General features: G+C 40.2%; 2 protein-coding genes across 5 annotated transcripts in view; one reads left to right on the top strand and one right to left on the bottom strand.

Annotated features, from left to right (window-relative positions):
* The first annotated feature begins 738 nt into the window (after positions 1–738).
* Positions 739–12139, top strand: LOC128814442 (lanosterol 14-alpha demethylase). Its single transcript, XM_053990315.1, has 10 exons — positions 739–916; positions 1721–1819; positions 2818–2994; positions 6469–6595; positions 7535–7709; positions 7886–8005; positions 8454–8649; positions 9248–9343; positions 10221–10389; positions 10982–12139. The coding sequence occupies exons 1-10, from the start codon at positions 764–766 to the stop codon at positions 11158–11160; spliced, it is 1491 nt and encodes a 496-aa protein (XP_053846290.1). The 5' UTR covers positions 739–763; the 3' UTR covers positions 11161–12139.
* Positions 12140–12416: 277 nt separating this feature from the next.
* The window catches only part of AKAP9 (A-kinase anchoring protein 9), a 106172-nt gene continuing 96757 nt past the window's right edge, over positions 12417–21831 (bottom strand). For all 4 annotated transcript variants that reach the window (XM_053989944.1, XM_053990027.1, XM_053990117.1 and 1 more), the window contains 9 exons: positions 19948–20147; positions 18964–19072; positions 17945–18130; positions 17185–17385; positions 16552–16784; positions 15457–15542; positions 14679–14754; positions 13683–13822; positions 12417–13041 (listed from right to left, as the gene is read on the bottom strand). In XM_053989944.1, the coding sequence (XP_053845919.1) occupies positions 12998–13041; positions 13683–13822; positions 14679–14754; positions 15457–15542; positions 16552–16784; positions 17185–17385; positions 17945–18130; positions 18964–19072; positions 19948–20147 (1275 nt within the window). In that variant the 3' untranslated portion in view covers positions 12417–12997. The remainder of the gene's footprint in view (positions 13042–13682; positions 13823–14678; positions 14755–15456; positions 15543–16551; positions 16785–17184; positions 17386–17944; positions 18131–18963; positions 19073–19947; positions 20148–21831) is intronic.

The following is a 21831-nucleotide window of genomic DNA, read 5'->3' as shown; positions in this document are numbered from 1 at the left end:
CCCAGATGTACACATTTAAACTTTCGAAACTGACTGGACTCACTGGATGAACAAATACTGCCTTTAAAAGACCTGCTCAAACCAGAATTTTCCGGAAACACATTAAAATACACTCCTGTTGAATTAAACAATTGTATGTGGACAACAAGCTGACCTCGGTTGTGATGAGCTCTCTGTTTCCAAATACAGCTTTGTGCATTATTTGATCTTAAACCCTTAGATCTTAGTGGGAACTCAAAAACAATACGCGGATTTTCTGACATTAAACATTTGGAGCATCCGGAATTAAACACAAATAAGTCGTCCTCGTTCTCCGCGCGCTGTTGCAGCCTTACAAAACAGCGCCCTGGGCTGTCAACGGGGGCACCGGCAGCGATGCCCGAGGGACGGCTCACCGGCCTAAGCCCCATTTCTCGGAGGAGAACCGTGCTGTCCGGGTGTTCGAGGACACCCAGCACTTCAAACACTCAGGCGCCGAGCGCCCCGCGGCCGCCGCCGCCGCCGGGGCCGAGCCCTGAGGCGGCCGGGCCCGGCCCCGCGCGCCGCCCGCCAATGGCGCGGGCCGCAGCCCGGCCGATGCCGTCGCCCCGCGCGGCGCGGCCGCGGGTTGGCTGCGGCGCCGGCAATCGTCACATGGGCAGAGATCAGCCCAGCGCCGGGAGCCGCCGCACGGGCTCGGACCAGCCCGGCCCACCGCGCCGCGCCGCGCCGCACCGCCCTGCCCTGCCCCGCGGAGCCGCGGCGAGTGGCGGCGGGCGCCGAGATGCTGAACCTCATGGAGATCGGCGGGTCCTTGCTGGAGCGGGTGGCCGTCGGCAACCCCCTCTCCCTGGTGCTGGCGGCCTCCGCCTTCGCGCTCAGCCTCGGCTACTTGTTCCAGCTGGGGTACCGGCGACACCTCGGCGCCGACCAGAAGGTGAGCGGTGAGGGCGGCGGCCCGGGGCTCCGCCGCTGTCCCTGCGGGCCGGGGGAGCCGGGCGGCAGCTGCAGGGCGCGGGCCCGGGGAGCGGCCTCGGGACAGCCCTCGGGAGCGCGGGGGAAGCGGGCTGGAACCCCGGCGTGGGGGAGCGGGCCGCGGCGGGCGAGCGGCGTTTCCAGCAGGCTCGCCGTGGGCGGCTTCTGGGGCAGCTGGCCGGCTTCGCCCTCACCGGGCTGCTCGGTACCGCGGCGGGCAGAGGCGCTCGCGGAACCCGAGGGCATTCCCGGTGCTGTTTCATCGATGGAGCTTAAGAGAGGTTGCCCGCTAATCGATGAAACACAGTGTTAACCTGAAGGCGCTTTTGATGGGCTTTTTAACAAATCCTCCAGCGCTGTTCCGTTTCTGGCTGCCTTCTTTTCAGTTGCAGTATCTTTGTGCTTCACATTCAGAGGCAGCATAGGAAGAATCTTAATCCTATTCACTTTATTTTAACCTTTGCTGCTTTTAAATGTACTTCTATCTGAAAAACTGAATATTCTTTTAAAGTTGGCCTTTTCACAAAAGAGTTTAAACAAATATATATAAAACTTGCTCTGTGGTTAGTTTTTATGTAAATGGACATGATTTTGTTACTTTTGGGCTCAGGGACATACTGTCACCCTTGTGGATGGCCCTGTGCAGGGCCAGGAGTTGGACTTCGATCCTTATGGGTCCCTTCCAGTCCAGGATAGTCTATTAGTTCATGAGTCTGTGATAATCTCTGAAGAAAATTCAGTGTTTATTTTTCTCTTTCTTCTACAGAACTACCCACCTTTTATTTCATCAGGCATCCCTTTCCTTGGTCATGCAATTGCATTTGGAAAAAGTCCCATTGAATTTTTGGAAAATGCTTATGACAAGGTATGTTTTCCCACATGATTGGCTGAGCATATGCAAAAATATTTTTGTGTATATATTAAGTTCTCTGTCTGAGGCCTGTTTAAAATCACTTCATTCTCATTTGCCACCTCAAATATGGAATGGAGTGTGCACAGTAGGCGCCGTGATCTTCAGGTCTCTTTATGCAGCAGTAGTGTTTTCTGAGCTCTCCTGATTCACGTCACAGATATGCTTGTACATTTGGGTAATATTCATAGCTGAATCACAAGTTAGTTAAAAAGTCATTTGCATGAAGTTATTTCTTGCTGTAATTGGTAACTCTTAATCACATTCTTTACCAATCTATGACCAGGTTGGAATGTAGCTGGCCACCTCTGTGGGTATCTTGATGAACTTTAAGGCCTCTCTGATGTTAATAGAGCTTGTGTATAAAACCTCAGTAGTTTTTATACTGTAACAGCCTAGAAGAAATTAACTAAAGTAAAGCTTTAATTCCAATTAAATTAGATTTATGAAGCTGTTTCACATTGTCTAAAACTATCTAGAGTTACAAGCTTAAATCTTAGCTTGGTTAGCTTAGAGGAAGCCAAATCTGGTACATGAAGGTCTGCTGGAGATGACTTTTAAACTTCAAAATCTTGTTTGCCCCTAATTATGTATGCATAACTCCATAAATCCAGAATTTTTCGAGACAGTGTTTGTAGATTACTGGGGTTAATATGTGCTGCAATATCTCTATTAGTCTTTTCAGTGTGGTTGATCTTTTACTAATGTTTTCTAAAATAAATGGTTTTAAAATGTGCATGTTCACATGTGTTCATTATAACATTAGATATCACTGGTATGTACATTGAAAACAAATTTAAATGTGGTTTTAAATTATATTTATCTTTATTAAATGTCTGGACTTACTTAGGAGAAAAAGTAATTTATGAAAGACTGTACGGGATAGAGATTTAATGATTTTTGTTCTTATTTCAAATAATTTTTTTTGTTTGTTTGTTTATTCTTTCTCTCAGTATGGACCTGTGTTCAGTTTCACTATGGTTGGCAAGACATTCACATACTTACTGGGTAGTGATGCTGCTGCTCTGCTCTTCAATAGTAAAAATGAAGATTTGAACGCGGAGGATGTGTACTCCCGGTTAACTACGCCGGTCTTCGGCAGGGGAGTTGCCTATGACGTCCCGAATGCGGTTTGTATTTTACATTGCAGACGAGTAGAAAAGCAGTGCAGTTGTTATGCTGAGTAGGCAGCCCTGAGCTCTTGGCTCTGTGTGATGGGGTTTTATTCATACCATCTGTGGCATATTGCAATGGTATAGGTAAATAGTCTCATCTGGATAATCTGGTATGTTCAGGTAGCTTTCTTTACCACCTGGCCATTTGTCACCCTGGATGTTATTTTTTGTTCTTTGGCACCATCTGATCTCACCATAGAGGAAAAACTAATGAGTCACTTTTTCCTTCCCTTGCAGCATGCCACTACCTGCAGCTCACTTTTCCCTTCCAAGCAACCTCAGTTCTTTTTTCTGAGAAAGCCCTAAGAGTGGTAACTTTAGATTTATGCCATGCCAAATCTAGACAAGAGAGTAATAATTTAACAGTTTGAACCACAAGGTTTGTTTTGCTCAGACAGAAATCATGCAGTGTATGTTTGCAGAATACAGTCTGCATGGGAGCACGGGGGCTGTGTCACGTGGCATTGTGTCTGAGCTAAGCATTGGCTGCTTTCTTGTTTGTGAGGGTGGCCTGCCATGTCAGACTCTCAAACTGCAGAAGCCAACTTTTCTGTGGCCCCACTTGCTTCACTGGCACTCTGTGTTCAGTGCCTGTTATATAGCAGAGTAGTTGGGTGGAAGAAACAGCACTGTGATGTACTTTATTTTTGGATCTTCAGTTTTGGCCTCACTTTGTTAGTATAAATGCCAGTCATTTGACTGCTTCTGTGACCATGAATTTCTTTTCCTCCTTAGCATGCCTCTTCATTCATCCCTGCCTACGTGCTGTGATTGTTGCCCTATTAATGATGTGGCTTAAGGGCAGTAATTACTACTTTCTTTGCCTCCATGCTGGCAGTTTGCCATGATCCACAGAATAAGCATGTTGTTCTTCCCCTGTTCTTTTGGAAATCTCATACACAGCTAACTACCTACAACTTGCTGCTTTCTAAGTAGGTAAAGGAGAACTTGGTTGTCTCCTCCTTTGTCAGAAGTACTAAATTGTGGATAGCAGCGGGGGGAGAATTGGTGGGTTGGGTGGTAGGTTCTTTGCCACTTGATGGATTTGCATAACTCCTCATCCCTATGAGAACCAGCAAGACTGCAGCCTGGATAACAAGTAGGAGATAATTTCTTGTGTCCTAGGAGATCTCTTTCATGAGTGGGGCCATTCTAACAGACTTCTTTCTACCAGTTTGGATAGTCAGAGGTCTTCCTCAAAAAGTCAGGGATGGAGTTGGGAATCACTTTTGTAGCTGCTGGATCATGGAGGATGCATGATTCTCTGCAATACATCTCATGTTCATCTCTGTTCTTCTCTGACTTGCTTCAGAAGAGTATCTGTGAATCAGGCTGCTAAGCTGGCCAGATTTTCACTGTGTTGTGCTTGTTTTGTGGATTCTGACTGTTATGGGATGTCTGCTTGAAACTTAAAGGTCATGGTTTGTACCTTAATTCTGTGAAAGTTTACCCACTTGTTACAGATGGTTTGACTTCTGCTTTCATGCCCTTCAGTTTGTGGATGGATTTGAATGTCTGTCTTCATGCAAGAGCTAGTTCTTTGATGTGATCTAATCTCATCCATCAGTTTTATAGAATTTTCTGTAAGCTCCTTGGAAATGGGCATTTCTTACCACCATGTACTTCAGGCACATAGGGACGATTGAGGCCTACCTCATTGGCCCACCATATACAGCTTTTTGTTGATTTTTTTCTGAAATGAGGTATTTTTCTAGAAAGAGTCACCCTAAGTTTTCTTTTTCCCTAGAGTGCACTTGAGTTCTGCTTTAGTCAAGAGATGAACCATATTACTCAGTAAGTCTTGGGTATCTGTGGATATGTCTACTTAATTCATATCTTTGATACCAGAAAGACTTCTTTCTTTTTATCCCTGCAGATTCGGGTTCCTCAGAAAAGTCTTTTTTTTCCACAAAAATTACTCTTTTTCCACAGCAAGGAGATACAGGGAGTTTGCTATTGACATTTCAATTATCTCTGACACTGATTTTCTCTAGTTTCCCTCTATGAAGCTAGAGAGGTAGCACAGCCAGTTGTGGCCAGGATGCATTCTGCTAGAGGTAAGCTGGTTTTTTTTGCATAGTGTCACCACCATGATTTCATTTCAGACATCTAATGGGAAGTCATTTATGAAAGCCATGGAAAATTTCGTTGGCATTCTACAGTTGATGGGTCATCCTGAAATTTCTTTTGAGACCCCCTTTTCTCTGCTTAAGCTGCTAAGTATCTATTAGTTCAGTGACTTTCAGTCATGTGTTTGGAAGAACCACCCCTTATTCTTCAAAATGAGTAACTTGCTTACTTACCAGTGATTCTGGTAATTGTTAATATCCATAGTCAATATATCAACTAATATTCACTCTCTCTCTCTCCTCCCTCCAAGCCTCTTGCAGATAGTTTTTGTTGAGAGGAGCTGAAATTGCAGAGGATGTGTTCATTCCTGTGTGCCATTCCTGTCTCCATCAAGCTGGAGACTGGCTAGCCTGCTGCAAGGGAAAATGTGCTTGTCTCTTTGCTCTGTGGCATGTGTGCCCTCTGACAGACTGCTGGGGTCCTCACTGCATTCTCAAAACAAAAGCTTCTAGGAAGTAGCTTTTCTTTTAATGCCTTTTGCTCTGTATTGTACATGCAGAGCCCTTGGTGGGAAGAGAGTTTTTGGTGTATTACTCATGGTACAGTGCAGAGCTATAGGGAAGATGCCTCATTCATAATTAGGGCTTAAAAATCAAATAAATACATTTCTGAGTCAATGTCCTGTGAATGCATTGAATGATTCTCATCTAATGAAGGGCTTTTCACCAGTAGGTTTGTTAGCTATGAATCTGTATGTAGAAAAAGAGGATGAGGTGAAAATGGTGTGAAACTCACTGTTTTCCTAGGAAGCAGTTTGCCTCCTGCTTCTGTGTCTGACTTGCAGGGCAGCGATATCAGAGGGCTCTGTAAAAGAAAGGGTCATCTCTAGTTCAGGGTCCTTCTGCCTGAGAGAAAGTGAGGAGGCCACATATCAGGGAACACAGGCCAAATCCAGACTTTGCAAAGATGGGGCTGGTTGTGTTTGTGATTATTTATCTAAAGGGCATTTCATAGTTCAACTTTGCATGCATCTTGTATCTTCAGGGATAAAGCTTAATGAAGATACTAAAATAATTTTTTTTTGTTTTGTACTGCAAAAGAGAGAATTGGAGCTTCTTTGAGCTATTATTTTACTTGAATGTTTCTGAACTATTGCTTGAAAGGCAAGGTGAAAAACAGAGTATTACCTATTAGTAAAAACTGAGTATCTGCTGTACCCTGCAGTCCTAATCATAATCCCTATTTACTTCTGTTGTAAGTAAACTTCTGATGTTCTTATAGTAGGAATTCTAATAATTTTTAATCACATTAATATGATGATCCTTGTACTGATTGCTTGTTCTGTCTTGGTTCTTTTAGATATTTTTGGAACAGAAGAAGATGCTCAAAACTGGGCTAAACATTGCCCAGTTTAGACAGCATGTATCTGTGATTGAAGAAGAAACAAAGGAGTATTTCAAAGCATGGGGAGAATGTGGAGAGAAAAGTAAGCAGGATTAAATGCATTTTTTTCCAGTTCTCTGGGAAGTACTTAAGGCCAATGCAGTATATTTTTGTAAAAGATGTACTGCAATATAAAAAGAATTAAAAATTACGTAGGTAAAAGGGTATTGAACATCAGAAGAAAGAAAATACAGAATTTTAAAAATCAAATATAAGACTATTGGAGAATAAAGCTGCTCAGAAAATCACTGAAAGGAATGAAGGACTGTCTTTGTTTTGCTTTCCTAGTCAGCTCATAGTGCACCTGTTATGCTAATTTTGGATGGTTATCAGTCAGCTCAGTGTAACCACTTCCTAGGCCCTGGGAAAAAATGCTGCTCTGACTTCCTAGAGAGCCTGTGCTGAAGATCTTGGCTCTGGGAGTTCTACAGTGAAAAACTGCATCTTCAAAGCTGATACGGTTATGTTAGTGACCAAAGTGAAATTGTTATTTTCCCTCATTCCCAACTTGCCCATCATCATCGTTGCAAGCTCACAGTTGCATAGCAGTGTCAAATATTATTGAAACATACATACTTATATTTAAATGCATAAAAATTATATAATACATGTCAAATTTTAATATATTGAATTACTTTGATTGTATATGATTTATATGTAAATATAGTTAATAATATGGTAATATATAAATTGATATTTAAGTGTCTAGGTACTACTATATAAAAATAATTCAGTGAGTAGCAAAATGAACTGGTTTCCTATGGATTTGGATTTCAGGGTTAAATCTTTGTATGACTTCACTTACATTTATTAAGGATTGAGCTTGTGATGCATGGCTTGCTTTGGAAGATTTACTAACTGCTAGAAAAATTTCTAGAAAGAAATACCTTAGAAAAAAGGTATCTGTGATCCAAACAAAAAGTTGTTCAAAAAAACATCTGATCAGACACATTTCAGTAATGTTTTTCAAATATTTCCTCAGACCTGTTTGAAGCCCTTTCAGAGCTGATCATTTTGACAGCAAGTCATTGCTTACATGGGAAGGAGATCCGAGGCTTGCTGGATGAGAAGGTGGCTCAGCTGTATGCTGACCTGGATGGGGGTTTCACTCACGCTGCCTGGCTGCTGCCAGGCTGGCTGCCTCTGCCAAGCTTCAGGTACCAGCACTAACAGAGAAAGGCACTTTAGCATTTTATCTAAACATCATTGTTTGGATTGCCCCCCATCCCCACCACTTCTTCTTTGTAAGCTATTCTAGACATCCCAATCAATCCTCGTAAGCATTTTGTGTTACGCTGTGTAAAGTTGCTAATGGGAGTGTTTTGAATCGCAGACGACGAGATCGAGCACACAGAGAAATAAAGAATATTTTCTACAAGGTTATCCAGAAACGTCGAAAGTCCAAGGAAAAGGAGGATGACATGCTCCAAACTCTACTTGATGCTTCATACAAGTAAGCCAAGATTTACTTTAGCTTTGAGCTGTTAAGTTAGAACTATCTACCAAAACCCAAGAAACACTCTCTCATATTCTGAATTGTTTTGTTGCATGCAGTTTGTCCTAGTTGTGTTCTTAAAAGCAGGTTTAAAACTTCAGTTGTCAATGGTTATTCAGATTTCTGAGATTTTCATTGGTGGTCATGAGGTAACTGAGGTTGCTTCCTTTCTCTTTGCTGGCTGTTGAGGAATGATTTTCTTTAAGGCTCCTAAAGAGTCTCTCTCCCTCTCTTCTCCCTTCTGCCTACCCTTAGATCATTTGCCCCTTCGTTTAGGGTAGGCAATAAAAGAGTAGAAGGAGTAAGGAGTACATTAGAAAAAATTGTAAATGCTACTGTATAAATAGCAATGCTAAATGGTGAAACATGACCAAACGAAGCTCCAACGTGGTTTCGTTTGATGCAGGGATGGGCGCGCGCTGACGGACGATGAAATTGCAGGAATGCTGATCGGGCTGCTGCTGGCAGGGCAGCACACGTCCTCCACCACCAGCGCCTGGCTCGGCTTCTTCCTTGCCAGGGACAAAGCCATACAGGAGCAGTGCTATGCAGAACAGAAAGCAGTGTGTGGGGAGGACTTGCCACCCTTAACTTACGACCAGGTTTGTTTCTATGTTACATTAGTCCTGAGGGGCATTTTTATATTTTTAGATGCTTATTAAAAAAAAAAAAAAAAAAAAAAAGCTCGTTGGACATGAAATACAGTCATATGCTTTTGTGTTAAAATAATAATTGGCACAGTCATTCTCTGATAACACTGTTTGCCAGTACATTTCCTCTTATCTTCCTGTCTGAATAAATTTTCAGCTTGATACTGTTTTTTTAAATCAGTGTTCATTAGGGAAATTGCAGTTCCTGTGCTTATTTAATAAATGGCACTTCTGTAGCAAAGGAAGATCCTCATATTTCCACTGAGGAAAGCAGTGCAGTGTGACCTTGTTCTTTAATTAGGCAACAGAAAATACTTAAGAGACAGATCACTAAGACAGTAGTTGTATTTATTGCACTGGTCAGTGATTTTTTTTCTTCTTAATTGAATCAAATGGAAAAGAAATAGTCAGTGTAGCTAATAAAGTACATGTAACTATAAGCTTACTCTTTGATTTTTTAAAAATGTTTATAAATGGTATAAAATAGCATTTTGTTCGTGTTGAATAAACTTGGCTGTATTTTGATATATTCTTTCCTCTCTATTTTCAGCTCAAGGATCTCAGTTTGCTGGATCGCTGTCTAAAAGAAACATTAAGGCTTAGACCTCCTATAATGACCATGATGAGAATGGCCAGAACTCCTCAGGTGAGGACACTTTTTGGAGCTAATGTCACTATAGGAGCACAGGCCAGGTCAGAGGTATCTCAGCTGGCAGAAACACAAGTGAGCTGTTTGCTGGCAGGGAGGAAAGCTGATGGCATTCCAGGGTTCCGTCAGTGGTAACGTAGCCAGTGTTGAGATAGGAAAGCAATTAATACCTTGAACGTAGTATTTTTTACCTTCATGTGTAATTGTGTCCAGTTTCAGACCCCTGCAGTCCCCAGCAAGCAAAAGACTGATGAAGTGAAATATCCGGCTGGGAGGGGGCTGCAGTACTGGTGGTGAGAGGCTGAGGGAACAGGGATTGTTCCACCTGGAGAAGAGCAGCTCTGGGATCCAGCAACAGCCATGTGTAGTTTTCTTCAGCAAAACTGACCCTTTCTTGTAGTTACAAGTCTTATTTGAGCTTAGTTTGGTGCCACCATTTTTTGTTTGCCAGGTATTTTGAATTGTTGTAGTAGAAAAATTTGGTATGCATTTAACACAAGCTAGGTAAATCTGAAAGAAAACTTGCTGTTTGTACAAATACGGTACCATGTCAAAAAATTCAGTTATTTTTTAGCTATGTCCCTTCAATGTCAAAGGCTTTCAATAAAATTTAATTTCATTCTTCCTTTTTTTTTTTAAACCTCCTCCTGTGGAATTGCCAGCCTTACTAAAACAGCTGGAAGGTTCCTGCAACTACTTGAGCACTGTGTCCTGCTCAAGTATGAGAGGAAGTTTTAGGTTGCAGTAATTTTAAATGCACTTGGCCAAAATCTCTTGAAATGTAAAGCCTCATGATGTAACACTTCAGGTAACGTTTTAAAAAGAAAAATTGAGACATTTTGTCATGTGTGGGGTCTTGTCTCTTCTCTTGTAGAGTGTTGCTGGATACAATATTCCCCCTGGCCATCAAGTGTGTGTATCTCCCACTGTTAATCACAGACTCAGAGACTCCTGGAATGAGGCTCTAGACTTCAAGCCTGACAGATACCTCCAAGATAACCCAGCAGCTGGAGAGAAGTTTGCATACATTCCATTTGGTGCTGGTGAGTTAAAGAATGCAACACCTTGTGTGAGGTTGTGTTGAGGTGGCTCACACCAGCCATCTCCTACAGCACCTCTCCACACTGCAGCAGCTTAGGATAGATTTTTTTCTTTCCTGTTTCTGCCTGAAAGTTTTCTTACTGTGAAAGTGCTATTAAAATAATTAAGTTAATAGTTCTGCATTAGTCATAGCTGTATATATCTCTCACAGCAGTTATCAAGACACCTTTAGATTAGTGTGAGTGATGCCTGACTCACATCTTTTCAAGTCAAGGACAAACCTGGTAACACAAGTTCAGCTGAAGGCAGAGAAAAAGTCTGCAGAGTCCCAACTTCCAGAACAGTTTGCAAATATTGCCTTGACGGAGTTAGAGCTGATCTCATTCCTGTGTTGCAAATGCTTCTTTCCTGATACATAAATTAATGCTTTCTAGTGGGGACAGAACAGCACAATCTCATTCCAGTTATTTGTCTGTTTTATGCAGTGACACTTGGAAAAATAAGACTTGGGTGGAATTATAGAATAGAGTATTTAAAACATCAGAGCCTCAGTGTGTTGAGAATTCTAATTGCATTTTATGGCTTTCCTTCTAGGCCGTCATCGGTGCATTGGAGAAAACTTCGCTTATGTTCAAATTAAGACTATTTGGTCTACTTTGCTTCGTTTGTATGAATTTGATCTCATCAATGACTATTTTCCAACTATAAATTATACAACAATGATACACACACCTAACAACCCTATTATCAGATACAAGAGGCGGTCACTGTAAACTCTGACGCTAGAACCTTACCTTTTAAAGTTGTGTGAACTAACAGACTTCTGAATAAAATTCTGACAGAATAAGTGGCAGATGGAAGCTGATGAATCTACTGTTAGGAAAGCAACAGTAGTCTACCAAATGCAGAAGTTTTGCATCTATTTTGTTTGCCCATACTGTTTACTGCTGCTGTGTATAATTGCTCGTTCTACCATTTTCTCATTGCATTTTTAAAGCAAAAGCGTGTTTTCTATTGATGTAATACTTTTAAGGTGCATGCCAGATCTTCTTAATGAAGAAAAAAGTAATTTCTACAAGTGGAACTCTTTCCTTTAGAAAAATGATTGAAGATTACTTTTCCCAGATAACCAAGGGGCAAGGCTGCCTACCTTGCCTCTGTACCCAATTTCAGCAAACCGATCTGGAACAGGCACCACAGGGGACTGTACTTGGTGGTGCCCTTCCTTTGGTATTTATGATCCTGTTCCAAGTGAGTGATGGTCTTGGCTGATTTAAGAAAAGGTTACTGTACAGCTACGTGGTAGGCAGAGTTCAGAGTATTCACAGGTAAGTCATTTCAAGAATGAGCCATTTAACTGTCGAAGTAGTTGTAAAATGTTTATGTTCAGAAAGCAACAACAAAAAAAAAAATTGAAAATGGTGATCTCTGGAAGCTTGATGTCCAGTTGTAAGAGTAACAATATGAAGATACCAACAACATGAATTTTGTAAATAACATGTTTGTGTAAAAAGGTGAAATAGCTGAATGTTGTCTGGGTTTGTACTGACTCATGCAGGATTGTTAAATGGTGTTTGGTTCAAGAGTTCTGATGGTAAATGGTAATGAGCTCTGGCTCACAGGAATTTTGAATTAAATTTGTAAACAAACCTCTTGGGGAAGCTTTCCATGCTCAGCTCTGTACTTCTTTTTGAAAAGGTTTCATCAGTAAATTTGTAACTCTCTCTGGGAGTGGGCAGTGCCCCGTGTAAACAGGGTTTTGTCTTGTCCTTCCTGGTTTAAAGTTAGTTTAACTGTTCTAAAACCTTGTGTTTGCATCAGTCATGGCAGGTGAGGGAGCACAGGCTCTTCCCTCCTAGCCTGGTCAGATGTGACCAGGGTCTGCAGAAGCCAGGCTTCTCCCTGTCCCTCTCTGATAGCAGCACTTTGGAATCTGTAAAATGTGAAGCTGCAGTCACTACAAGCAGGGGAGGAACTCGGGCAGGAGCAACCTATTTCATGTGAATAAGGGAGCGGTTCTTGAACACAGTTAGAAGCATGAAGTCATGTTTATTTCAGTACTTTGACAAAATACCCATAAAATTCAAAACTTCTACCATTACAAAAATAGGTCTCTACAAGTGATATTCTGTCTGCACTGCCAGTAGCAAATATTATGAGAGTCAATGTAACTTCAGTAGCCTTGCCAGAAAAAGTGCAAGTAAACTTTGCTGAATGTAGCTCAATTTAATTAATACACAAGTTTCATCTTCGCACCCTTTTGATAAATACACACTTCATAAGTTAATCATTTAAATTAGCATTCCACAAATATACATGTAATTTAACGGTGGGGAGGTTTGTTTTGGGCTTGGGGGGATTTTTTTGGGGGAGGGGGTGTTTGGGGATTTTTTTTTGTTCAGATTTTTTTTTCCCATAAACACAAAGTGCCTACATCCATAAATCCCAGTCTCTGTGGGTGTGCCAGGATGGAACTGTATACAATCGTTACAGCTGTGTTCATATTGGTCCCACAATATACACATTATACAAAAGCACAGAAAGAGCACAGATTTACAGAAGGCAATCTGTTAGCATCACTGCCAGTGATGGAGACGTTGAAGGGTATTATTATCTTCTTATACCCAAGTGCAACTGAGTGTATGAAGTCGAACCTGTAAGATGGAGAAAAACTGTCATCAGGATTACTTGTAACAAGTATGTACATTCAGTTGAATAAGCATGGAAGATTTTACATGGGAAATTGTAGAATAGAGACTTTTATAGATCAAATCTTTTAAGAACAAAACTTTCCGAAATGATGGGGAAGACAAACACAGTAAATTCAAAACTCAAGTTTGATAAATTTCATCCCATTCTTCTGACAATTTTCTTGATGTATTCCTCTTTCAGTACAAAAACTGTCATCTTCTATGGGACAAATTGACTGTAACTTCTGTAATCGAAGTGGTAGGAGAAAATTCCTCTCCCACAACCCAATCTTCTGGGTACATTTTTCTCTATATAACTTAAACTCCTAGCAAGATGCCAATTGAATCCTTCCTGTACATTTATTAGAGATCAGGAAGTAAATTGTTACCAATAATCTCAAAATCTATAATGAAAGCATACTTGTATCTATTTTCAAAGAATTATACAATCTTCTTTTAAGTGAGCTTTTTGCTCAGAAATGCCTCTTGTTTAAGGCTGAAGATTGAAATGGAAGTTGTTTGTTACATATCTCAGAGAAGCAGCACCCACGTGGCAGTGGGCCCTGTGCTGCCCAGAGGTGCTGGGCAGGGTGCCTGAGCCCTACCTGACTGCACGCTTCCGAGCCGCTTCTGCAGTGCCTCCAGACGATGGATGTAATCTGTCAGAGCCCTTTCGGGATCGTAGTTCTGCAGCTGGGGACAGGCGAAGGAAACTGGGTTTAAATCTGCATGCATCCCGTGGAGCCTAGGGGCAGAACAACACACACCATTTCAAAAAGGGAAATTTTGAGTAAAAATATCAGCAACACAGCAAAATACTGTAGGCAGGGATAACTTACGGCCTGCATGGCCCTTAGCGTATCCATGTGGTAGCCAACACATCAAACCCATTTAATCTCCCTGCCACTTACTGCCCAAGCCAGAGAAATCACTCTTCCCCCTGGCCTTTTCTTTCTACTGCACAGGATTTGTTGCTGCATTTTTTTGAGACAAAGATTGACCAGCAAATTCCTAGTGAGATTGCAGCAGAATCCATGGTAGATTGAAGTTTAGTTTTCTATTAAGAAGCTTGTGTCAACAAGGACACTACCATCTTTACAGGATTCTGCCTCTTGTCATTACTCTCTGTAAGTAAAAGTCAATAGTGGCTAAAATAGATTAAATGTTTTTACCATGTAAACTGTTATGGTTATGACAAACTAAGACAATACAAATACTGAGGTGGTTTACATGAAAATGAAACCCAAAAATGGCTATAATTTGATACTCAGTGAAGATCTGAACTCACAACTTCATATAAGCTCATCAAAGTATGATGGCACTCATAAAAGTGTTGCCCTTGGTGAAAAATACCCGGTTTCACATTGAGCTTTGGCCTCAATCATGTGATAAGTAATCACACACTGAATGCCTGAGACATCATTTTTGACATATTCTTACAAAAACATTAAATCTTGCAGTATCAAAGGTTACAAACCTTAGCAGTAAACACTGAGGCTTTCAGTTATTTAAACACTGCCTGAAAGAGAATATTAATAAAAAAACCCCAAATATACTTATGTTGAAAGTTTATAGGAGATCTAGGAGATTCCATGCCTGACCTGGATCTAGAAGAATGCCTCTGTTCTCCATAAAGATCCATGCCACCAGAAAATGAATCAGGCCGTACTTCATTACCTAGAAATACAAAATATACAGAATATTAGAAATACAGAAAGCAGTGTTTTGAAAACTAAAAAATGTAACACCTTTTGCAGTTTACTGGGAATCTCAGATATGAGTTTTCTTTTTGCATATCACAAAAATGGCATTTAACAAGTGTAGACCACTTTCAGACTCCCTCAGAGAAAAACAGAGGTGAAATCCTGGCTTCACTGACGTCAGTAACAAAACTCTCACAGACTGAGCAAAGGTTTTAGTGCAGACCTAAATAGCCACTGAGTAACAAAGAAGCTTCTGATTCTCCTTAGACTCCTACAAAAATCAAACAAAAAGCAAACAGAAAACTCTTATTTCCCAGACTTAAACCTTTAACAAAAGAATGACAAACTTTTGTTCTAAGAAAAAGACCATGGTGCAGATCTCCTATGAAAACTCCAGTGACTCAGCTAAAACTGCTTTCATGAACACACTCCATAGGGAAACCTTCCATATTTTTTTAAATCTCACCCACGATGGAGCAAAACAAAACTGAAGAGAAAGTAAATAGGTTAGTGTGTGTGCTGAGCATGAAAACTGAGAAATAGGTTAATCCAAACAATTATAGCAAAAGAAAGAGGGAACAGCCCCCATTCATTCCATGTGAGGATAATACAAATTAAAAGCCATCTCCATTAAGCAGTGGTGTGACTTGCAAATACCATTTTTTTCAGTCATTACCTGTGTTCTGGCTAAAGACATCCCTATTGATAGTCAGAATACCAGAACCTGTAACTCTGTGCCATCGACGAACCAGGAACTTCATTCTGCATTTCAAATTAAAAAACAAAACAAAACAAAACAAAAACCAAACAGCTTCAGTATAAATTGTCTGATAAAAGTAATCTGCTTTTTGTATTCTAGAAAGTGTAAGAATTTCTTGACCAGCAAGCAAAATTAACAGATGGGCATCTAAAACCTGAGTACCAAATACAAAACATCCTTTTGCATATCACTAAGAAAGACCATCTTTTGTCCAAACCTGCTTTCAGTTTCACCTGTACAATTCCAGAGGTGCTGTATAGGTCCAAGTGGACAGTAAATGGCTCAAACACCAAAGCTACAGCACACCAGTATTTTAAAATCATACTAAATATACTTTTTTGCTCTGTTGCAGCCCCAAAACTTCAACTGCAGAGCACTATGAGTAAAATTCTCACAACAGGTATGTGAACACTTCCTTGAATTTATATGACACACAAGGCTCAGAAGAATAGCAAGCAGAAGTTCTTGGGCGTTCAAACCTTTGTGAAGGTTTGTTAGCAACATGGCAGTACTATGCAGTAATAAACTTTTATTTTTTTTTCCTCACCAATTCCTGCTCATCCTTAGTCTTGTGAAATTCAAAGGACTACCTAGACAGAGAAAATTAGTTCCTAAATCTATATTATACTTACATGTAAGACTTTAATTTTAAAGGAAATTTAGTTGCAGAAAAAGCCTTTGTAAATAAGTGCAATCCTTAGAATTGCTCAAAATGTTTTTTAATAATATGACTTTACCCAGTACACTCCATCTGTGATTATCAGATACTGAGCCCTTTTCAACTACACTCAGACTGCTTATTCCTATTACAGAATTTACGTACACTCTGCTCACCTTGTCACTCTACAAGTACCTACTATATTCATGACTACCAAAAATACACCATTTGTATTTTGGTGGAATATGGAATATGACAATTTCTAGATTTCAGTAGAGAGCTAGAAAAGTATATATTAAACAGCACAGTCATCACAGTCATATCTGTTTGAAATGTAACTTCCTCCAGGTTACCTTGAAATTGCAATGGACACTCTGACTGCAGAGCGAAATCGTGTGAATCCCTTTGAATGATGTGTGATGATTTCAAGGTCTGTGTAGGAAGGCTGTCCCCCCATCCGTGCTATGAGGGCCAGTGTGGCTTCTTCACACTCCTGGAATCCTCCTAGTAACAGCAGCAAGTATTTTTTCTGATATATGAGAGCTTTCCGAAAGCTCTCTGCTCGTAGGTATTTGCTGTAAATTCTCTGCAACAAGAGAAAAAGACAAAATGCCTCATAATCTCCAAGAATCACAACAGTTCCAAGACTTTTGACATTGTTACTTCTATAGCATTTCTGTGATTATTCATTTCTCAGAACCATGGAGAAGATTCTGCTGCTGCTCACACTTGTTGAATGCAACTTTGTATATTGAAGATCACCTAAAGAGCAAGAAATAGAGCACACACAAAAGGACAGCATAGGTGTTTATATGTCATTCTTGGAGAGAAAAAATAAGTCAGGTACCTGAGGATGAAAATTTAAAAAACGAATTAGTATCTTCTTACTCAAAATAAAGCAGAGTGAACACAATGAAAAATAAGCCTAAATCAAAAATTTTAAAGCAGCTGTAGTTAGTATGTGGGGAAAAAAAAAATCTTCTTACCCTTAAAACAGCATTTTCAGTATCTGATCCCAGTTCTCTGAGGAAAGCCTCACTCCTGAGCTCTGCTCTCAGCTTGGAGAGTTCTGCATCAGCTTGTTTCAAAGATTTCTGCAGTGACAGCCTTTCTCTGTTCCAAATTTCCTTCTCAGAAGCAACAAGAGTATCAATATTAACTCCAACATCTGCTGAGTGCCTAGAAGACTGAAGACAAAGGAAACTGAATTTGAATGACATAATTAGGAGAAGCCATGTCATTCTAGCCATTGGTTTGGTGGAGAGCTCATAAAATTAATGAGAAAAACTATTCAATGCTTGGATCTAAGGCCACCCTTGCACTCTGACACATCAAAAACAGTGACTTTAGGAGCCCAATCAAAGTCCCAGAAAAATACAACTTCTCTAAAAAAAGAGTCCCCTCAAGTGGATCATCCTAGCTTTGTGATCTTGAAGGGTATCTGGACCTATCTGGATCTGCTTATCATGGTGATGAGATAGAGATAAAAAAGAAAGGCACAAAGGATTTAAAATAAAAGAGTAGTTAACAAAAAGAAGCTGGGTAAAATCACAAAGTTTTACACTTAACAGAGTGAGCTGATACATACTGACCACTGAACATGAATAACTCACACCAATTTACTCTGTAGAGGGAAGCCAAGAAAGACAGATAGCTTGATCACTCTCAACTGGGTGACTAGGACAAGAAATTAGGCTTTTATGTCTGTATACATAACTCAGTAGATCAGTACCACCAAGGACATACATAGTCTGCAGAAGGCTGTCTGTGCTGGTATCTTCTCAGTTCTTCCTCCAGTTTCATAACAGCATTCCTCAAATTATTCTTCTCTTCACTCAGTCTGCTGACAAAGCCTGTCAGCTCAGCATTTTGCCTGAGCAGCCTCTCAGTCAGGGAGCTGGATGGAGTCCCTGGGGGCAGCACCATCTTCAGCTACGAGGAAGAAAGAAAACCAAACTCAACTTCTATTAAATCCAAATTGCCAACTGGAAAATAACTGGCTTACAGTGAAAAACATTTGTAGATAATGACAATAGCTTTGTATCAACTTCATATAAAAAACTCCAGCGTATACGTAAACTACAAATCACAGTGACTTTCTTGTTTATACTTACCCTATACATTACAACAGAGTATTTTCATACAAGCTCAATTTGCAAAGTTTTCTACTATGTTTATGTTTATCTAATTTAGAGGAAAAGAAAAAAGCTTTTTTTCAAGTTACATTGAAAATCCTTGCTTAAAATATAGGGACCAAATCAAGCTCACTTAAAAATCAAAACTTGCCGAATTCTTTGCAACAGATTACCTAACTTCATTTCTTTTACACAGGTGCATGCTATTCAATCTTCAGTGGCCTTTCATTTACTTAAACAATGCAGTTTAAGCAAATGTGTTGTGTCAATGCAATACAGTAAATACTATATGTTGATTTTAATGTCACGAAGTACTGAATAAAATTTCCTCAGTTACAGGATTACTGCTGAAAGGAAACTATCTTAAAGAAAAAGCCATGAGATGCAGAAATTTAAAATGAAACTGGAAAAGTTTTGATTTCAAAGTTGAAAAATCCCTTTTAAAGTATTAAAAATTGTAAAAAAACAAAAGGAAAGGGGTTTTTACACTTTACAAACTCCAGTCAGAACGCTCACTGGAATTTTCCCCTATAAAGACCTGAATAAGTACAGGCTTACAAACTCCTTGCAGTTTCTGCTCACAGCTCTTCATCCTAACTCTCCCATCAAAGTTACAGCATTGACTCTCACCTCTTCCAGACTGGACAATCCAGGCAGTATTTTCAGTTCTGAAATAACTTCTTCAATAGCATTTTGGACTGAAATGAAGTCCTGATCATCTGCTGTTTCAAACTGCAATCTGAAACAAAAGGGGTTTTAACAGCAGATCAACTCTGACATCACGAGCCAGACTAACAGAACTTTCATGGATACCTATGCACTGGATCTATAGCAAGTTCATTTCAGCAGTACTGGAGACAGGGCAATGTTTTCAAGACTGCTAAGTGACTCTAAACAAAATTGTCTTGATTTAAAAAAAGTGTACAGAACGGTTTCCACTCATTTGTAGACAGGGATATTCTACATGAAGCACATTTAAAATAGTGGTTCTGCTTCCCACAAATCTGTTGAATCTGTGTGATGAAAATCCTAGGGTATTTCCCAGATACACTGCATTCTGCTTTGCCCAAATGTTTCAGAAGGAATGTTTAATATTAAATGACCATCACAGCAAAATAAAAACAGATGCAAACCTCCCACGGACCTGCTACCATGGTATTTTTTAACCTTATAGAGATAGTAACCTTCCAAAAATAAGAATCAAGATCAGTTTCACTTGACCATAATTATTTTTTCCCCAGGGAGGGTGATTCAGAACAATAATGCCTATATTCATCCCCTCAGGCATGATGAATTATTTAATTACTACTTTAAATTCATCTACTTATACCATACCCAGATAAACCTTATCATTTTTCAGAGGAAAAAAAGACAATTTTGCTGTGCCTTAGAAGGGACCCTAATAAAACATATAGGACTTACAGCAGCACTTGATACTGGTCCTGGTCCTATATTTTGATCTTCCATCAGTATATCTCAAGTAAGAGCATACACAATAAAACTAACAACCCCAAACTCAATTAAATCCTGCAGTCTGTGAATTAGTTTTCAAACCAAATATATTAGCTTGCTGGCTGCTATTTATTAAACTAAATGGCTGAAGACTGGTCTAACCTGCTAGCAGCTTTCCAAGCCAACTGCTTCAGCTTTGGAGATGCATTTTGCAGCTTTTGTCTGACTTTTTCCAGAATTTCAGTAGCAGCAGAGAGATCTCCTGTCAGTGTCCGGTAAGTCAACTCATTTGTCTCAGCTCCTTCCATTTTCTGCTGTAGAACCCAGTTTCTTGTTCTGTCATTGGGTGTATCCCAGGTAGTCTGGAAAGAAATATGTATTTTTATATATATATATATATATATATAGTATGTGATCCAGTGCTGTAAAATGAAAACATATACTTCTGAAACACACTCGGAAACTGAAGAACAAATAATTCTGACAGAGAAAGAAATTTAATGTGACTACAACACTGCTGTAATGTAGCACTAAACTATCATTCATGAAAGGTCTAGGGTCTTTCTGTACTAAGAACTAACAATCATGGAGCTATGGAGTGATTCATAGTCAATGAAGTGACTCCATGAAGTCATGGAGTGAATCCAGTCAAAAAACTCAGCAGGATGTCACCAAGCCTTTCTGTTTCTTCCATCAGCAGCTCCTTTACCAGTTGTGCAAGGAATTGGGCAACTGGACCTATGTGTTTTTGAAACCAACTTATAGTCAGAAGAACAAGGGCTGAAAGAGACCACCATGGTCATGGAGGTCAGTCCAGTCACAGGCAACCACACTACTAATGCTACCACAAGCAAAACAATGCACTGAAGAGGTATTCCTAGGTAACAGCCTCCCAACACTGCCATGGAAGAACTGCTATCCCTCACAAAGAAATCTGAGTCCATGGCTCTGCCTTTGGCTGTCTGCCCTACAGTGTGGTACCAAAGGAAAAAAGTCAGAGTGTTGCAAATGTCACAGGAAACAGCAGGAGATTAATTATTTGAAATTCCAGGCAGATCCTGGAAAGCAGATCATACTATCTGCTGATGAGGAAGGGGGAAAAACCCCAACAGCTGCTGCTAACCTGATCCAAGGGAAGACTCTTTGCTGACCACAGTGCTGGCAGTTCCCTCTGGGCAGAGGAACAAGGTGCACAAAATGAGCATGGCAGGAAGGCTGCTGCTGTCACAGTTACCAATACACTCAACATCCTGCCTCTAGCTGTGGGTAGTTTCCAGTGCTTCAGAAGATAAAAACCAGTAGCTGAAGTAGATGAAAAAAAATTTCCTTCCTGGCTCCACATACAAATAACTGGTAAAACAAATGATGTCAGGATGGGCAAAAACATAGCAAAGAGGCAAGTAAGTCTCCCATCAGTCCTCTCTGCGACTACCCAAAAATCATTCACCCAGCAACACTTACCTCTTACAGACAAGTTTCTAAAAATGTTCTAAAAGTAATTTAAAAATAATTTAAAATCTCTCCTAACCTTTTAAGGCAGTGAAGAACTTGGAAGCAACAGAGACAGCACTTTCACTCATCTAAAAATTACGATAATTCTTAAATTGATTTTTTACCTTGATTTCTTTCTTCTATTTTGTTTGCTAATATAGACATATTCAGACATATGCTAGCTTGATTGCTTAGTCATTTATTTATTGAAGCTGTTGGAAGATCACTTATACTATTTCAAAGACCTCTTGCAGTTTACGAACTAAAGATTAAGGGCAGTGACCTGGGGCATTCCTGAGTAGGAATAGCTCATTCCTGCAACTGGTTGCAAGGAATGTTCTTCTCTTGTACTGAGACACAAAGTGGGTGTATATACCCAGATGCATTTCTCCTGCTCCTCCTTGTACACTTCTATGCTCCTCCTTAAATACGTCTATAACTTCACTCTCAGGAGGAAGCATGTGGATAGTTTTAGGAAGCAAACTGGAATGCTTTCCCTTTTCCATTCTCTGGTGCCCATGTTCTGCAATCTGCAGGCTATTTTATAGATTGAGT

The sequence above is a fragment of the Vidua macroura genome, chromosome 1 (assembly GCF_024509145.1).
Source record: "Vidua macroura isolate BioBank_ID:100142 chromosome 1, ASM2450914v1, whole genome shotgun sequence".
NCBI lineage: Eukaryota > Metazoa > Chordata > Aves > Passeriformes > Viduidae > Vidua > Vidua macroura.
Note: the sequence above shows the minus strand (reverse complement) of the source record. Positions and strands in the feature narration are given on the sequence as shown.